Consider the following 19,671-nt stretch of genomic DNA (forward strand, 5'->3'; position numbering starts at 1 on the left):
CTTTTCCTGATCTTATAGAGATATCATTAGGAACATCTATTTTGTAATGTTGCATTGAATGTACTGAAGTCTGGAAAAACACTTACATTGAAAAATGCGAAATGGCCTTGAGATGATGCTTGAGAAACATCTATTCTACTTAATGAAATGATGTAAACAACCCTGAGCAATAATAAAAATGCTTCATGTGTAAGGCCAGATGCACTGAGAAGCACCGGGGCAATGTCACACTGTGCGGGAATACAGCACCACTTTCAAAGAACCAGCAGTTATAGAGACCTAGCAGAATTACTCTGTCTATAGATACGTCTAGCAGAACTGTTATCATGAAGGGTCATGGGAGATCTACCTGTGCTCTTTTGGTTGGGTGGGCCAGTGGTGTCAGCATTGTCACTTAAATAGTCCATTGAGGCAGGAAGCTTTAAATCAATATAAATTATGTCAGACTCATGCTACACTCACTGTAGCCTGCATATAGAGCACAACATCTGTCTGTACCTGCACTAAAAGTAATGACTTTATTGTCTGCCTGACTTGTCTTGTCATATTGGTAAGTGCCTCTGGGATTCAGAGTTTACTTGTCAGATCACTGTACTGATTCTGTATTTAAAAGGGCACTACTTTACCCATTATTTTGCTAAAGTCTTAATTCTCTGCTAAAGCTTTTGACACATGGAAGGGTTTATAGATGCAGGAGTGTGCAACATGGAGTTTAAAATTTATCCAACTTTACAATTGGCTTTTGGGGGTTGCTGGTTGGTAAGCATGCCATTTTGGCAGATTATTCCCTGTGGCATTTGGCTCAGCATGACAGAGGAAACACATCTGCCTTTTTGTTTAATAAAAAAAGGGCAAGTATGAGTTCTGAAACAGTGACGTTACCCTTTGCTCAGATAATCTTAGCAGTGAGCCTTTCTGTATGAATGGACACGTTTCAATACAAGAATTAACCAAATGGTTTTTGCATTAGCCTTCCTAAATGTTCTACACTGCTCTGCAAATCTGCAGGGCTACAGCAATTTCACCTTAACTGTGCCTTTACTGGTAAAATAAGTGCGAGCATGAGTCACTTTGTTCCATGCATGATAATAATATTCCATTCCCTGGCAAACTTGCCTAATATTGTCTTTCTAGGCAATGATTTTACTCTTTAGCTGCACAATAGAATTATTTCTAACACATATACAGTTGCTCATTAATACAATTCAGCATATGCTAACGAGACTGGATTTTTACTAACTGAGAAAACAAAATTAGTATTTTCATGCCAAAAAAGTTTATTGCTTAGTGAAGTGTAATAAAAAAAAACAGCACAAGCATGAAGCTCAGACTTTAAAGCTGTCTGGTCTGGGAAGCTATAGTGTTCTGGAAGGAACAGGCAGACCAGGCGATCCGTTGCAGTGGTCCAGCTCGCATTTTGGAGCTCACTTTCCACCAAGGAAGGCTGTCCTGTGGTTAATAATAGTGAGAATGCTATGAAGGTTTCTCAGTAGGAAGGATACCTGTCTGAGTTTGAAACTCCCTGAGGGGCTGGGGGTGCTGCCTGCAGATGGAGCCTCGACAAAACAAATGAGAGCCTGAGTGTCTGCAGAACTGAGAGGAAAGCCAGGAGGCAGAGAAATTACCCCAGAGAAAAATGGTGAGTACAGGGGTGACCCCAAACATTTATGTTTTCTTACTGGTAGTTAGTGATGAGTGAATCTGTCCTATTTCGCTTCACATAGAATTACCATGAAAATAAAAGTTTTAAAAATTTGATAATTCTACTAATAAATGGAAAACATTGTTTTATATGCTTAATATATGTTTTTTTCATGTTAACCATGTGGGGATTGGGATATTGCCAGGAGAGCCTCTGGTGTCAGAACACCTTGCCCTTGCACTGTTTAACCTCTTCTTGCCCTTGCACTGTTTATCCTCTCCTTGCCCTTGCAGTATCTGTATTATATGGTTTAACCACTGAGCTTTAGCTGTAGCAGTTTTCCTATATACTGTGTTAACTACTGACTGAAACATTGAATACATTGAATACATTGACGTAGGAGCCCCTGAACTCCTTGCCGTGTTGCTGCAGATACTATCCACATGTGATAGGATTCTTGGTATTGTAGGGTTTTCAGCTTTATCAAAATAGACCAGTACTCTTCCTCCCTTATCTGTATACCTGAAACTCTGCAGTGAGCTGTGACGACCATTGGTGGATTAAGGGAACCTAGGACTAACAGATACATGACAACAGCTATAATATGACACCTATATACCCATACAGACAGACAGCTCCCTGTATAGTTACCAGCTTCTGAAAGGGAAACCTGGAGGCTAACTGTTGTTTTAGTGCAAGCAATATGCCTAGTACTGTGAGGAAAGTTGTGCCCATTGGTGTATAATACACAGTGCTTGTGCCTGAAACTGGTTCCTAACAGCAAACTGTGTTTGTTTTATACTCTACTTCTTGTAGCTTTACACTTAGTACATTTATATGTATGTTTATTCTAAATTTCTGACATATTTCCCAATGCACTTGCACCTCCAGTTGTTAGCATCTGTCCAGAATATGAATCTTATTACAATATAAACCCTCCAAACAAAGTCAAGTTTCTCAGAGAGCTTTCCTGTGCAGGTTTTGCACAGTTTATACCATTAATTTAAAACAGAGGCTGTTCATTCTGACAGGACACAGTCAGTAGAAAATGAAGTCAGTAAGGAAAGTGAGCACTGTTCCAGGCCTTTAAAACTGTCCACAGCAGCTCCCCATCTTCTTGTCTGTTTACTCCACCTTCAGAGCGTCAGTGACTCTGCACAGTGTGATCTAAGCTGTCAAGGAAAGTGAGGATATATCTGCCATAGAAGCCAATGTTAGGGTTGATTTCTTAATCAATTTTGATGCTGAATACAGTGGTTTCTATTCTGCCATGTAATGCTATAAATAATCTGAGCTGCAAATCAGTTAAAACTATTGCTATAGAGACTGACTGTCTCGATGTGTATGCACAATAAGCAGCAATCTGCAACTCATACTATTTCTAAGGCAAAGAGAGCCTTCAGTTAGATTTGTACCACTATTATTAGTTGGGTGAATAGGTCAGTTGGATACATTTTTAGTTGGTGAAATTTATTGATACAGGAAGCACTATGATTGTCATATTGGGATCAAAGGGATTTACCACCTTCAATGGCTAGCGCCTTCCTACATGCTGCCGTAAAGCAAAGCCCAATTAAGTCCTGGCTAAGTATATAATGCTAAAATGCCTGTACCTTACTTACATTTAATAATACAGAATGACATTTTCCAATCTGGAAAGTAGTTCAGTGTATCGATGTGAATGTTGCGCAGGTCCATGGGGTTTGGGGTGGCATGGTGCCAGACTGCCAAGGAACCCTCAGCAGGGATATGCATCAAAACTGCTGAATTTTGGCCACTTGGACTAATATTGCTACGTACTGCACTCTGACAAGGAATTCCATAAAAGATAAAAAATAAATCTTGGAATTTCTAGTAACACCCCTGGGTCTGGGAATACTTTTCTTATGTTTATTAAATGTGTATATATACATTGTTGGTATGATTTAAATACAACCATATGTACATGCAGAATTGGGGCACAGCCAGGGAAGAGGTACAGAGTAACTGTTGGGGGGGGATGATATGAGAAGAAAATCAAGCCTTAGTGGGCAAAGTTCTTAGAGAATCATTTTAGAAATGTGCTTCTGGGAGAGGGGGGAACAGCAGGATTCGGTTCTGTAAGAGCAGAACAGCTGGGAAGTACTTCTCTCTCTGGTATCAGCAATTCATATTCATTGCTGGCCTGAGCTGCCATGACTTCATACTCAGTTTCAGGCATCTGCTTGCATGGATGGTAATCATTTTCAGTTTGTGGGGTTTGACAAGCGCAGGATGAATATTCGCCAAAGGCAATTGGAGCAGATCCTTCTTGCCTCATAGCCAACTGGGCCATGCTGGGGAGAAAAAAATCACTAAGTTTAAATAGTTCTTGCTCATTACCTGGGAGATGTACTTGTTCAACAAGCACAAATAAATCCGTTTCAAATTAAGTAGAGTGATACTTACGTGGGCATGTTATAACTGTAATCTGTGGGGGTAAAGTAGAATTAGCATTATCATCATCATCATCATCATATCTATTATTTGGCTGAATAAGACATATTTCAGCCAAGGTTTCAGCAAGGTTCATTTCAGCAAATCTATATGCAATATGTACACAATATTTACACACTTGGACACTTACATGCATTTTTATTTCTTCTGGTGATGAAGACAATAATTAATGTACAAATGGAGAGGGCACAGACCAGAGCAATAAGCAGTATAATATAGAGTGGCACTCCTGAGCCTGTAATAATACAAACACAAAGAAAGAATTGCATTGCTGACAGTTTTCTGTATGTAATCTGGGATAATCTAAGGGATCTAAGGCAATCTAATTATTGTATGGCAAATCCCTCCTACAAGAACAGACCCCCCAGGTACAGAATCTGCTGCAAAGTCCCAGTCCCAAACTGGTAGTCGAGCTGCGCATTAGACAATTCAAGGGGCAGAATCAGGTTGCAGTGTCCTCTCTTAGTATAGTCGTTTGTTAATATAACAATACACATACAAATGTGGTGTCAGACTGGCATGCCTAATGCCTACCAGCAGGGGGGAGGAGAGGAGAAGGGAAGAAAGGAATGTAAAACATCAGGGATTTATAACCGGTAGCAATTAAGTTGTTGCAATACACATCCCATCATTCTCCCATTGACAGCCCTGCGTAGAAAAATGCTTTTTACCCACTCATGAAAGTATTCCTCATCTCTGTCACTTTTCCCCCTGCCTCATGTTTTCAACACTACTTCTGTTCCGCCTCTCCTAATATCTCACCATGACCCTTCTCCATTACTCTCAGCTATCCCTTCTTTCTCTCTTATTCACCAGTTTCATTCATACCTTTCCCACATTCCACCTTGTCTCTCCCCAACTTCTTTCCACTCCTCCTTATTCCTTCTTGATCTTGCATTTCTCATATAAACATATTAGTCTGGCTCTCACTCGCTCTCACTTTCTAGAGGGTTTTTCTCAAAACTGATTGAATCATTTTATAGACCAATATACAGAGTTTGGCACTTCTGAGGGCACTCTGCATTGTAATCACAAAAATGGGGAACAATTCATGTGACTCTGAGCATTTTTATTGTCTTTTTCCATGGATGAAAGGTTCCAAAATAATTTTGTGACAGTTTTTACCTTATGGAATAACTCTTGCTTTCTATATGTGCCTTAAGGGTTTCCCAACCCTCTTTAAGGGCCTTTCCACCTTTCCATTTAAATGTTCCCTATGGATTTGTCTAACAGAAATATTAAGCACTGCATTATCACCACAGGAAGGTAGTTTTTTTTTAGTTCCACTACTAGTCCTACTTCCTTGGTATATTCATAGACATATCATAGTGTAGTTATCCTTTCCAGCACTGAGTATAATGTGCCACATGGCAACTGGGATCCTCCCCGATATTACCTTTTATTATATAATCCAGTTTTGCGGTTTCAGTAGCATCTTTGGGAGAGTGCAACACGGGGATCTGACTCTTCTGTGAGTTGCCCATCTCTCCTGTGGTATGGCCGCCCCTGGCGGTGCTACTTTTCCTGTTTGTAGGGAAAGCAGTATTCCGCGAGGTGACTGCCGCACAAACACACAGCATTTAGCCAAAGCAAAGTCAGAAATTTTTGACAAAAAAATATATTGTGCGCAAAAACGTAACAGTTGTGTTAATATTTCTTTTAAAAGCCCAGATTTGATTGGGTGAAATAGAGGGTCCTTAACTTTACAGGAAACAAGGAAAACATCAATATTGTGGTTTTTCTTATTTTGGGTCATTGTATTGGGGCAAATTTGCCCACTGTTAATAAGCAGTTGTGTTACTGTTATTACTCCCTCTAGTAATAGCACTTACACTCAGATGCATAAGTTACAGTTTTTCCATGTCAGCAGTAGTATGACATATCATACCTTCATCAATGTTGTTGACTTTTCTAGTGACCGTAACTATTTTTGGTTTCTTAGTAGTAGGTTGAACTGTAGGTAAAAGATTTCCACGTTAGTAATGTTAGATTTAGAAGAGGATGTAAAAAATATATTTTGTGGTCATTACCACTTACATTTTAGGTGCCTTGGGGCAAACTATACTGCCCTCTTTCTGTATGTGGCTTCTCTACAGGAAGAAACTGCTTTACAATTTACAATCATATCATCAGTAATCTGATATATAATGTTGGAAGTCAGGTTATTGCTTACAGATTTAGCAGAATACTACAGCTACTAATACACGTGCCGACTCACTCGTGTGTCTAGGGGTATGATAATCATTTTCATACTCATAATATTTTTTTACAAAAGAAAATATATTTATTTATCTGTTCAATGAACAGGTTAGTGGGACAGAAAGACAGCACTGTAAGATACTAAATGCTGTCCCTAAACCCTACTACCCTGCTAACTAGTTACAGAAATGAAGTTCAGTTTTTAACCAGAATAAGGTGTTACTGACTTTGATGTTTTAGGGCTCTGGCACACGGGGAGATTAGTCGCCCGCGACAAAACTCCCTGTTCGCGGGCGACTAATCTCCCCGAGTTGCCTACCCCTGCCATCCCACCGGCGAACATGTAAGTCGCCGGCGGGATGGCACACGCGGCGGGGCGATTTCAGGAAATCGCCGAAAAAGACTTGCGAGTCTTTTTCGGCAATTTACGCAAAATCGCGCCGCCGCATCTGCCATCCCGCCGGCGACTTACATGTTCGCCGGTGGGATGGCAGGGGTAGGCAACTCAGGGAGATTGGTCGCCCGCGAACAGGGAGTTTTGTCGCGGGTGACTAATCTCCCCGTGTGCCACAGCCCTTAAAGCCCAACTTTTCTCTATCCCTATTGTTTTCCCAGAAACAATTAGCATTCAGACACCATGGAAATGCAATTAACCTGTTTGCTAAACAATTACACAACGGTTTGTCCAGTTGTATGGACTTTTTTATCATTTAGGGTAAAAACCCACGGGTTGAGACAGCCGCAATAAATCTCTGCCATTGGGGGCGACAAACTGCTCTGAAAAGGCTTTTCACCGGCAACAATAGGAGTCACTGGTGGAAAGCCCTTAGCATCAGTTTGTTGCCCACGATAGCAGAGGTCTATTGCGGCCGACTCAACCCGTCGGTTCTTAACCTTAACCAACATTTGCTATAATAACTGCATTTAAGATTGCTGATAAAGGTATAACATAAAGGTATGATTGTACCCCACACACTCCCTACATTTCATACCTCTATTCATAGTGACAATATTCACTTCTGGTTTCTTAGTAGTGGGTGGAACTGTAGCTGAAATAATTGGGATATTAATAGTGTTAGATTTATATTCCACGGATTTAGCGGAATATATTAAACATTCACTACTGCCGTTATAGTGCGTTTCTGTTTTATAGCCAGTCCTACATCTACAATAAAGATATAGGTGGGGCACCAACACTTGAACAAAAAACGAATACATGAGGGGGTGCATGATCAAAAACATAAATGCAATTAAGGAAGAAAGAAAGAAGAAGAACACTGCACCCCCCACAGCTGTATTAATTCGTAGACTCAGACCAAGTTAAAAATTAACCTTTAATTAACCATTAAAATATATAAAAAAAACTAAAAGTAATGGTTACGGCTCGGTGACACACTAAGGTGCCCACAATAGCACTCTGTGCCTGGCTTAAGGGGAGCAAGTGGGGAGAAAGGTAAGTGTGGGGTTAACTCTACCTGTGTTGGTTTGTATGACACACCATTCCACCCACCAACATCATTCAGGACCACCACGCACCCTTTACCCAACCATACCCTCTTCCCCTCTCCCACACCATCACCACCCACGGCGCTTTAACACCTGCCTACCCAGCTGGTTAATATAAACGCCTAATGCACATTTCGCTCCGCAAGCCCGAGCTTTTTCAAAGGCATAGGGTACATTGGATTCTTTCAAAAGGATGGACCTTCTCTATGTGGAAGAGTATATTTGGATGGTGCTTTTAACTACACCTCCCACTTCCAGATGTAAAATAGTCATGTAAAAGAAGGACAAGAGTTCTCATTGCAGCAAATTGAAACTAACAACTTTAATTGTCCAAGACAATAGCAATGGGCGATCAATACTTACAATCCAGATGGAAAAGCAGACAATACAAGGCACAAGATGGCAGCAAAAAAAATAGAAGGGTGCACCACTGCAGAGGACCTATACCTGTATCTTTCCACTAATAATATAAGGGAGTATTGTCACTTTTTCCAAATTTCTGCTTACCTGTCTACTCATACACTATCGTTATGCAACAAAAAAAATCATTAAATGTCAAAATAAGAACCTGGCCATTATTTGTCCTTTAAAATGCATAACCATGTCAGCTGTAGTATGAAATATCATACCTTCATCAATGTTGTTGACTTTTCTAGTGACAGTAATTACTTTTGGTTTCTTAGTAGTAGGTTGAACTGTAGGTAAAAGATTTCCACGTTAGTAATGTTAGATTTAGAAGAGAATGTAAAAAATACATTTTGTGGTCATTAACATTTAAATTGTAGGTGCCTTGGAGCAAATTATACTGCCCTCTTTCTGTATGTGGCTTCTATACAGGAAGAAACTGCTTTACTATTTACAATCATATTATCAGTAATCTGATATATAATGTTGGAAGTCTGGTTATTGCTTACAGATTTAGCAGAATACTACAGCTACTAATACACGTGCCGACTCACTCGTGTGTCTAGGGGTATGATAATCATTTTCAGACTCATAATATTTTTTTACAAAATAAAATATATTTATTTCTCTTTTCAATGAACAGGTTAGTGGCACAGAAATACAGCACAGAAAGATACTAAATGCTGTCCCTAAACCCTACTACCCTGCTAACTAGTTACAGAAATGAAGTTCAATTTTTAACCAGGATAAGGTGTTACTGACTTTGATGTTTTACAGCCCAACTTTTCCCTATCCCTATTGTTTTCCCAGAAACAATTAGCATTCAGACACCATGGAAATGCAATTAACCTGTTTGCTATACAATTACACAACGGTTTGTCCAGTTGTATAGACTTTATTATCATTTAGGGCAGGGGTGGCCAATAGTTGATCATGGTCCACCAGTCCATCCCCCGTGGATCACTGGTGAACCGCGATGAAGCCGGGGATTCAGAAGTGCTGCGTGAATGCATATGTACGCGGAGTCGCATACGTACGCATTCATGACGCACTTCCGCATTCCCCAGTCATCAGTCGACCGCGGAATGGAAAATCTAGCCACCCCTGATTTAGGGTAAGAACCCACGGGTTGAGGCGGCCGCAATAAATCTCTGCTATTGGGGGCGACAAACCGCTATGAAAAGGCTTTCCACCGGCAACAATAGGAGTCACTGGTGGAAAGCCCTTAGCATCGGTTTGTTGGCCATGATAGCAGAGGTCTATCACAGCCGATTGTATGATGGTATGATTGTACCCCACACACTCCCTACATTTCATACCTCTATTCATAGTGACAATATTCACTTCTGGTTTCTTAGTAGTGGGTCGAACTGTAGGTAAAATAATTGGCATATTAATAGTGTTAGATTTATTTTCCACGGATTTAGCGGAATATATTAAACATTCAGTACTGCAGTTATAGTGCATTTCTGTTTTATAGCCAGTCCTACATCTACACTAAACATGCCATTTTTCTAAATTTAACCCCAATATATTGCCCCCCCTCCCGAACCACATTGTTGAGAACATGAAAATCCTTACTCTGCCTCTGTATCACAGCAAACAGAAGAGAGCAGAAAAGCCAACAAAGTGAAATGTAACAGTAAACCCAAGTTTAAAAAATAAACCCTTTTGGCTAGTAATGTTAGAGTATAGGGTACAATAAAGATTTAGGTGGGGCACCAACACTTGAACAAAAAATTAGTGCATGGGGGTGTGCATGATCAAAAACATAAATGCAATTAAGGAAGAAAGAAAGATGAAGTTAAAACGTAACCTTTAATTAATCATTAAAATATATAAAAAAAACTAAAAGGGGTACGGCTCGGAGACACACTAAGGTGCCCACAATAGCACTCTGTGCCTGGCTTAAGGGGAGCAAGTGTGGAGAAAGGTAAGTGTGGGGTTTATATGACACACTATACCACCCACCAACATCATTCAGGACCACCACGCACCCTTTACCAACAGTACCCTCTTCCCCTCTCCCACACCATCAACACCCACGGCGCTTTTACACCTGCCTACCCAGCTGGTTAAAATAAGCGCCTAATGCACATTTGGCTCAGCAAGCCCGAGCTTTTTCACAGGCATAGGGTACATTGGACTCTTTCAAAAGCATGGACCTTCTCTATGTGGAAGAGTATATTTGGATGGTGTTTTTGAACTACATCTCCCACTGCCAGATGTAAAATAGTCATGTAAAAGAAGGACACCAGGAGTTGTTTTGCAGCAAACTAGAACCAACAACTTTTATTGTCCAAGACAACAGCAATGGGTGATCAATACACACAATGCACATGGAACAGCAGGCAATACAACCACTGCAGAGGACCAGCTGGGGTAAGTAGATTTATGTCCTTAGGGTTTCTACCTTAAATGGCCCAGATCCTAGAGAGAATAAATCTAAGCCTGATTCCCTTGTCACTACTGCGGCCCCTTCACCGAGGCAGCAGAGCCTGTAAAAGATACTACTCCTGCTGTCTCTCCTGGTTGAAGCGCAAATGAGCTGCTTTTACTAAATAAAGCTGTCTCACTTTTCTAAAAAGTGCTATCACAAAGTTAACCTGCTTTAAATATCCCTTGTTCATTAAGTCCCTGCTCCCCTGCCCATTGGTCCCATTAGCACAGAACACTTACTGGGCCTTGTTAATCCCAGGCTCCCCGGAGCATCCACCTAGTTCAACAGATGCAGGCCAAAGAGAAAGATCCACCCCCTGCTAAACACTATATTACTGTGTGCGGGAAGTGATCAGTAACCTTATCGGCCAATAACACATAATATGGGAATAGCAAAATAGATACATGGGCATCTGCCCAGTAACAGCGAAATAAGGAAGTGTAGGGTTTAAAGCCATATGGATTGTTAACCCTATAGGTCCCTTCAAAAGAGTAATTACATCTTATTTGGGTTCAAATACAAGGTTGTTTTATCATAGACAACAATGGAATCATTTTTAAAAATGTGATTTGTTTGATTAAAATGGAGTCTATGGGAGATGGCCTTCATGTAAGTCAGACTTGTATCTTATCATAATAAAATAAGGGAGTATTGTATTTTTTTTTCCCAAATTTCTACCTATCTTTCTGCTCTGTTATACAACAAAAAAATGAATGAATGTCAAAATAAGAACCTGGCCATTATTTGTCCTTTAAAATGCCCAACCATATCAGTAGTAGTATTGTATATCACACCTGTATTAATGTTGTTGACCATTTCTGGTTTCTTAGTAGTAGTTTGAACTGTAGGTAAAAGATTTCCACGTTAGTAATGTTAGATTTAGAAGAAGATGTGAAAAATACATTTTTTGGGTCATTAATTAACATTTAAATTGTAGGTGCCTTGGGGCAAACTATGCTGTTCTCCCTCTGTATATGGCTTCTCTACAGGAAGAAACCCCTTTAAAGGACATGTAAACCACCCACAAAAATCAGTGAACAGCCTTTTTGAAATATTTTCATACCTGCCACTTTGTTCAAAGGTTAATAATAAGGCTGCAGCATCCCCTTAATCACTTGGGATTCCTTCTCCTCCTCTAATCCACTTGCTCCTCCTTAGGAATTCACTTTGGCTCTTGGCTACTGGGCATGCTCAGCTCTTATCAACTCTTATTACAAAACACACCCTCCAGTCTAGCAGCCAATGAAGAGATGGCACTGGTAGTTTCCATAGAAACTCTGCTCTAGCAGTGCACTCCATTACAGTGCTCAATCTAAGCAGAACTTTTTATCATAATAACTTCTGCCTGTGTAAGCCTGCATTCTTCATTTCTTGAACTTTACAGTGCACATGTGCTGTTTGCATATGTAAATGTCACTGAAGATGTGCGAGAGAGAAAATGGCCGCTGGGTAAAGCTGCTATTTGTTTTAGGAACATGTGATGGTGCTGGCGAACGAAGGGAATATATGCAGTACAAATGGTGTGGTTTGGGTGGGGGAGATGTGCCCATATACATGGTAGCAACATGTTAGGTTTATATATCCTTTAGTAGACACTTTGGAACCACCGAGGAACTGTCAGCCTATAATGCACTGAAAAAAGCAGGTCCCTGCTAATCCGGACATGTTATCTCACAATGTGATACTAATAAGCAATGTTAGTGAAGCTCAAGTGGGATCCAAACCACTAAGATGGCTTCACTATATAGAAGAATAGTGAGTTTGTGTGATGTTGTATCATTTTTTATTTGTTCCGGTTATGATATTTCCCATAGATTGAGGAGGCAGTGTTAATGTGTTCTTACCAGTTTGAAAGCCCTAGCTCTAGATGAGAGTGAAGTAGAGCCCCTGACTTCCCATTGCTAACAAAGGCTCACAGGTGGGCACAAACTTACAGCTAAAGCAGCCTCAAGAGCCAGACTCTTCCATGAAAGGAGAAACAGGGGTGGGTGAGAGGTTTTGCCTCCCTTTGGGCAATTTCTCTTATTTCTCTTTATACTGGTGAGAAACAGCCATCCGGTTGGAACAGCAAACTATTGCTCACCTGTGGCACGTCCTCCGGTAATAATAGCGGGCACATTGGGCTTCTTAGTTGAACCCATTGTAGCTTAAATAAAAATAATAAAAAAAGGTAATTCTGTTAGAGCATATTATATTCAACACTAAGCAAAATTATACCAGCCAAAAAGCACAATTTATCTGTAGACACCAGAAAAAGATTACTTTAATGATTGTACCCCGCACACTCCCTACATATCATACCTCTATTCATGTCATCGATCTTGCTAGTGCCAATATTCACTTCTGGTTTCTGAGTAGCGGGTCGGACTGTAGCGGGTCGAACTGTAGCAGGTCGAACTGTAGCGGGTCGAACTGTATTAGATATAGGAGGATGAGAAAAACAGATTTAGTGGAATATATTAAACATTCACTGCAGTTATAGAACATTTCTGTTTTCTAGCCAGTCGTTTTTCTAAATTTAACCCCAATATATTGCCCCCCCCAAACCACATTGTTTAGAACAGTGATCCCCAACCAGTGGCTCGTGAGCAGGTGCTTATTTTTGAATTTCTGCTTAGAAGGCAAGATTTGATTGCATAAAAACCCAGTGTAATTGCCAAACAGAGCCTTCTGTAGGCTCCCAGTCAACATAGGGGCTACCAAATAGCCAATTATAGCTGTTATTGGTACACCCAGAAGCTTTTTTCATGCTTGTGTTGCTCTCCAAAACTTTTTTCCATTTGAATGTGGCTCACAGGGATAAAAGGTTGGGGATCCCTGGTTTAGAACATGAAAATCCTCACTCTGCCTCTGTATCACAGGAAACAGAAGAGAAAGTGTCAGAGCTGGTTCAAGCTACCATCTTGGGCCATGTTACTTCTGGCTGTCTGCTTAGATTGGAATCAGTAGCACTAGCATGCATACTGGAAGTTGAACACTGCACTAATGGAATAATTTCATGCCTATATTAATAAATATAGGCTCTAATTGCCTTAAATCTTCCCCAATGAGAAGTCATTCATGGCTTCTTAGCAAGGATGTCATTTTAGTATTTATACTCACCTCTAAGTACCATGAGTTTGCTGATTCCTTGTTTGGTGACAAATCCATCACTTGACTTCCAGATGACCTCACACCTGTAGTCAGCCCTCTCTATAGTTCTTAGATTTTTTATGGTTAAAGACACGTCTCCGGCACGAGTGTCGGCCACTTTGAGTCTGCCTTCGAAGTCAGCCTTTAGAATGTGTGACTGGGAATCAAATCGACTGATTATTTTGACATCATCAGCATACCAGTGAACCTCATGTTCCGTATAGCGTGCAGAGGGCGTGTAAGTGCAGGGTATAACCACCGAGTCACCTCTTACTCCTTGTGTTTCATGTGGCACTTTCAGTGAGAGGTCGCAAAGAGCTAAAGCCATAGAACAAGATTTTGGTTAGAACATGAAGAAGAAATGGAGGCCTTCAATACTACTACTTTGCAAGCCCTCACATTCAGACTTTTTTCTGGTGATGGTGAGGAAAAAGAAATGAAAAGCATACTACATTTCACCCAACATGCAAATAATCAAAACCCTCATCATTTACTGCTAATTTACTGAAAGTTATAATTATACTATGAAAGTTGTCTCATAAAGTTGAGTTATCACTTTCATTGGACTGGGGAAAATACTATTCTCACTACCCCATGGCTCATTATTACCTTCTAGATCTGTCAATGCAACACTTATAAGTGTGTAGTCCCAGGAATGTTACATATGTCAATACCAGAACAGTCCTTGGGCTTGGAAAAGAGGCAGCTGCCCTGGGTCCTGTACGTGAGAAGGACAGGGGGGCCCAGCGCTGACTGCAGAATTGGCTTCTTATTGACTCCTATAACAATATGGGGACCTGCACTAAATAGATTGCCCCTCAACCCCATTTCCTAGCTCTATGCTGGGGGTACCATGGTGCTCTAGTAGACCAGTGTATTGTTTATAGTTGTGTCGGGTCTGAGCAGGTAAAAATGATGTTGTGGGACCCACTGCACTTTTCAGGTTGGTTGCAAGTGTACCCAATTTAGAAAAAAAATGTTGTCTAATTTTACTTCCTTGTTTCATATCTGCCATCCATAATGGTATACAATGAGCACTATCTTTAATTGTGCCCCTAGACCTGCAGTCACATTCATTTGACATACTAAGATATATTCATATTTCATTATTAAACTTGTGTAGTTTTATATGTTAAGTAGATGGGAGCCATTTACTAATGTTCCTATTATTTTTTTTCCCGCACTTTGTGTTTTTTTGTGCTAAAACTCACTATTTTGTTATTTATTATGCATCAAAACCACAAAAAACGTAAATGCAAAAATACACCATCTAAAAGTTGCCGAGTTCATGTAGAAATCAATGGGAGCTGTCATAGGCAAACTGTAACAATCTTTGTTTAATTTGTGATTGTTGACCCATCTGCCCCCACATGTTGTGCATAAAAAAATGCCCTGATATCAGTCAGTTTTTGAAATCAAGAATAATACAAAAGCAAAGAAAGCTTACAAATAAAAAAGGAAACAGATATTAATAGAGCTCTTTTGACTGATTGAAATCAGGCTTATGTTAGTCTTTCCTGTCCTGGTCAAATGCCCCTTTTGGCTATTTATTAAATTGGCCCCACCTAACCCCCTTGCAAAAGATCTGTTTTGCACACATACTGTATATAGACACTGCGCATCAAGTTAGTTCCTCTACAATACAATAAATAGATAAATGTATACAAGTTCCAAGCCAATCGCTGCAGAAGTTAATGCACTGCCAACAAAATCCTTTTCATTCAGATCAGACAGATAAAATACTCCAGCGCCACTGGCTAAGGGATAGAAACAACAAAACTATATATAATGTAGTAATTTGCTTTTAACAATACACCCTTTGTGATCTAAGGTGCAGGCACAGCATCTATTAAAACAAGTCTGTGAGGAATAAAATGATCAGACCTTGGAACCAACAAACCAGTATAAAAGCCTTTTTTAAATATATACAGGTATGGGACCATTTATCCAGAATGCTCTGGACCTGGGGTTTTCCGGATAAGGGATCTTTCCGTAACTTGGATCTCCATAACTTAATATTGAAAAAAACCCAATAGGCTTGTTTTGCCCCCAATAAGGATTAATTATATCTTAGTTGGGATCAAGTACAGGTACTGTTTTATTATCACAGAGAAAAAGGAAATCATTTTATAAAATTAAAATTATTTGCTTATAATGGAGTCTATGGGAGATGGCCTTTTTTGTAATTTGGAACTTTCTGGATAACGGGTTTCTGGATAAGGGATCCCATACCTGTATCTTTATCAAGGATGGGCATATATGGGAAATAGTCACCCAGTGTAAAACCAATAAAATATTACTTATATATTACTTACGTTGACGTTAATGTGATGAGTACCCACCTACACTTGGGCATCACTATTCAGTTGGGGAGTTGTCGTTTAATGAAAACTCTCTGTCTTTAATATAAGTATTTCTATATTTAGATTTTTATTTATATATCTATAAGTATTTATATATTTAAAATATATTTGGTTTTACACTGGGTGATATTTTCTCCCATATGTTCCTTAGATCACAAAGGGTATATTGTTAAATTACTACACTATATATAGTTTTGTTATTTCTATCCCTTAGCCAACTGTGCTGGAGTATTTTCTCTGTAAGTTAGTTCCTCTGAACCATCAGAACCTTAGTTCCATCAGAACCTCTGAACTTCTACTCCCCTAGTAACTGCTGGGTCTGCTGTGTCTATTGCACCCCTGTTATTTGGCCAATTGCACATTTTATCAAAACTACTGTATGTTGTAGGAAACACCAGTTTCCAGAAAGTAAAAGTTAATGCAATGTCACTTCTATGCAGGGTCGGACTGGGCCGCCAGGACACCCGGAAAAATCCCGGCGGGCCCCGGCTCTAGTGGTCCCCAGCGGCCCAAACCCGAACCTTGCCGCCGCTCCCCCTGCCTGACTGCTCCTCCCCTGACGCATTAAATTTACACGCTCAGGGGAGGACATCAGGTGGGGGGCCGTGGCCGGCGGGGGCACCTGAAGGGCCCCTGGGCGGGACCCCCAGTGGGCCCTTCACCCCCCAGTCCAACCCTGCTTCTAGGCTTCCCTGGGAAAGAGCCACACATGAACATGATTAAGGCAATTGTATTGTATTAAGGCAATTCAATTATAATGTACTTTTGCCCTGCACTGGTAAAAGGTGTGTGCTTTCTTCAGAAACCCTAATATAGTTTATTTAAATACCCTGCTGTGTAGCCTATAATGTATTGTTATATATTTTTTGGCTCAAAATGGTTCAAGACAAGCTGAACTGTATACTGTATATGTAGTATATATATAATATGTGTGGTATTCTGCTCTGGGAAATTATTTTAGATAGTTAATGTTCCATCTGTGTGTGTGTGTGTGTATACTGTATATATAATATATATACATACAGTAGGACTAAAAAATATATCTTCTCCCTGGGTGCTAGTAACAAATAATGTAATAGTCCAATGAAGTACAGCACTCAACAGGTCTTACGCAAGCAAAAATAAGTTATTTTTATTTCGTTGACAAACTTGACATTTTGGTAACTATAACCTTTCTAAAGGAAATACAGCAAAAATCATAAATAAATAAAATATATATAAATATATAATTTTATCACTTACCAGTTCTGCCTCCCAGGCACAACACAAGGGCAATAAGCAGTGCCAATGAAGCCATACTTCCAGTCCTGTCCTGATCTCTCCTCCAGAGCCTGTTGCTGTTATGAACCACAGCAGAAGCCAAACTTCCTTTATTATTTGAAAGCCTACAATTCTGCTGATGTTTCTTCCTTCCCTTTTGACATGGTAAGATACTCATCCTCTGTCTCTTTCGAAAGAAATACAGTCCAGTGCATTGCCTGAGATTTTAATACGGATTCCATGAGTAAATTATACAGTTTTCTTTATTTGCAACATCATGGGATATTGTTATATTATACAGTAATATAGAAAAGGAGATTTCTTTATGTGGCAGCGGAAGACCCAGTGCCGGGTAGACAAAAAAAACCACTGTGCAGCCACATAAAGACACCTGGTTTGTTGTGGTTTGGCGGGTTTGCAAGCAGAGCATTATTTGTGTTTGTAGTTGTTTGCATTGTTTGGGTGGTTTCCCTCCAGGTGTCCCAGTTTGCTCTCACAATCCAAAAGTCAAATGGGGCCCCTTGCTGCCTCCCCTTCACTTAAATTAAACAAAATGCCTTATAGCATCAGTACTATTGTTTTTATCTTGAAATGCATGTCACTTCCAGGGAGACCCCCACAGATCCAATGAGGCTACTTCCTCCAGTTTGTCAAGAATTTCTTATGTGTTTCTGTAGGCAGAGGAATATAGGTGAGTTGCTATTAGAGTTGCTAAACATTTAATACAGGAGCAAGGTTGTGAGTCTGTTTTCCTTGTTGAATTGATACTGTAATAATTCACATGTTCACATGTTGATGGGTCATGGCTGGGACTGATCTACTGGAAGAGCCTCTTAGGCTAATGCCAGACAAGGCGTAGGGCGGATATTTTCGGCAAGCGGATATTTCCGCCCTACGCCTCCTACTTGTGCCTGCACCCAAATGAATGTAATACGCTCGGGTGCAGGCACATGTAGCCGAAATACGCATGAAAAGCGAGAGAATGCAAAGTCAAGACGTGTGTCTGCACCCGAGCGTATCTCATGCATTCGGGTACAGGCACATGTAGGAAGCGTAGGGCGGTATTTTCAGCAAGCGCTTTTCCGCTTGCTGAAAATATCCGCCCTACGCCTTGTCTGGCATTAGCCTTAATTCTCTTTGTCAGCAAGCAAAAAGTTGGCAGACCTCCCTTCCCAGTAAGATTGACACTGGCTATAAGCACAATGTAATAACTTGTGGGGGGACACCAAGGTTGGGGTTGTCCAGCAAATGCCACGATTGGAATCATTTCTAACAATATACATAAGAAATAGGGGTATTTGTATCAAAGTGGCAAAGGGCGGGTTGCTAAAACTGAACTCCTCTATTAGAGAATGCAGAATTGTGTAGAGAACGGTGCAGTTTTCCTCCTAGTGAACTGTCCTTTATTGCCTAGATAAATGTGCCACATAGTATTTCCACTGTGGAATAAAATAGAACATTGTTTTTTGATGGGCAGATCAGTCAGAAATGTCTTAATTACTGTAACCAACCTGAAAGACTGTGCTTGAAAGGTGCATTCCTGAGTACTACAATTCCTCCCGGTCTGACTGCCTTTTTTACTGAATTAATAATGCAAAAAATGAATGATTGTGATAAATGTTTAACTTTCATGCTGTAGTGTTTCATGATTTAGTGCAGTGGTCCCAAGCCTCTTTTGCATCAAGGATCGGTTTCAAGCAGGACAATTTTTCCAAGGACCGTCGGGGGAGGGGGGCGCGCATTTTAGGCGTATAATAAAACACAATAAACTAGTCAGTCCATAGTATATAATTATTACACATATAATGTAAATGTAATTATTTTATTTAAAAAAGTGATTTGTGTCATTATTTAAACAATGCGTTCATTCGCGTTGGTCTTGCTCGTGATGTGTTCATTCTCACCTTTATGCGCATGATGTGTTCATTCTCACGTGGGGCTTTTTTCTCAATGTCATTGGCGCAACACATATCAACCACAGCCGTGATCAGAGGCGGCCCAGTGTATAGCAGCCCATGGCCCGCCACTGGTCCATGGCCTGGCGGTTAGGGACCCCTGCTTTAGTGAGTCTGGGGCCTAAGTTAGGTTTCTCATTGGTCAAAGCTTTTATGGTGGTAGGCTGAGGGTGACACTTTGGATATTTATATTAGGATTGCCATCTTTTCCATTAGTAAATGGGGTAGCATTATGATAATAAGTTGAAATGGGAAGGAGGGAGTACAATACTTGGTGAACAGTGCATTTGCAGA

The 19,671-nt window shown here is 40.3% G+C and overlaps 1 protein-coding gene across 12 annotated transcripts; it reads right to left on the reverse strand.

The window, feature by feature from the left end:
- Positions 1-3,518: 3,518 nt before the first annotated feature.
- Positions 3,519-17,729, reverse strand: vsig4 (V-set and immunoglobulin domain containing 4). 12 transcript variants are annotated; one of them, XM_031891642.1, is made up of 13 exons: positions 17,405-17,729; positions 13,770-14,117; positions 12,969-13,079; positions 12,751-12,813; positions 11,462-11,509; positions 9,547-9,597; positions 8,452-8,517; positions 7,309-7,359; positions 6,006-6,071; positions 5,514-5,675; positions 4,248-4,352; positions 4,070-4,091; positions 3,519-3,957 (listed from the first exon to the last, which is right to left on the reverse strand). In XM_031891642.1, the coding sequence occupies exons 1-13, from the start codon at positions 17,598-17,600 to the stop codon at positions 3,690-3,692; spliced, it is 1,557 nt and encodes a 518-aa protein (XP_031747502.1). In that variant the 5' UTR covers positions 17,601-17,729; the 3' UTR covers positions 3,519-3,689. The 12 variants fall into 12 exon arrangements, with proteins under 12 accessions (XP_031747502.1, XP_031747501.1, XP_031747503.1 ...); XM_031891641.1 differs by having other exon boundaries at positions 7,309-7,365; XM_031891643.1 differs by lacking the exon at positions 11,462-11,509 and having other exon boundaries at positions 7,309-7,365; positions 17,405-17,728.
- Between the last annotated feature and the right edge of the window lie 1,942 nt (positions 17,730-19,671).

Source organism: Xenopus tropicalis, chromosome 8 (genome assembly GCF_000004195.4).
Source record: "Xenopus tropicalis strain Nigerian chromosome 8, UCB_Xtro_10.0, whole genome shotgun sequence".
NCBI lineage: Eukaryota > Metazoa > Chordata > Amphibia > Anura > Pipidae > Xenopus > Xenopus tropicalis.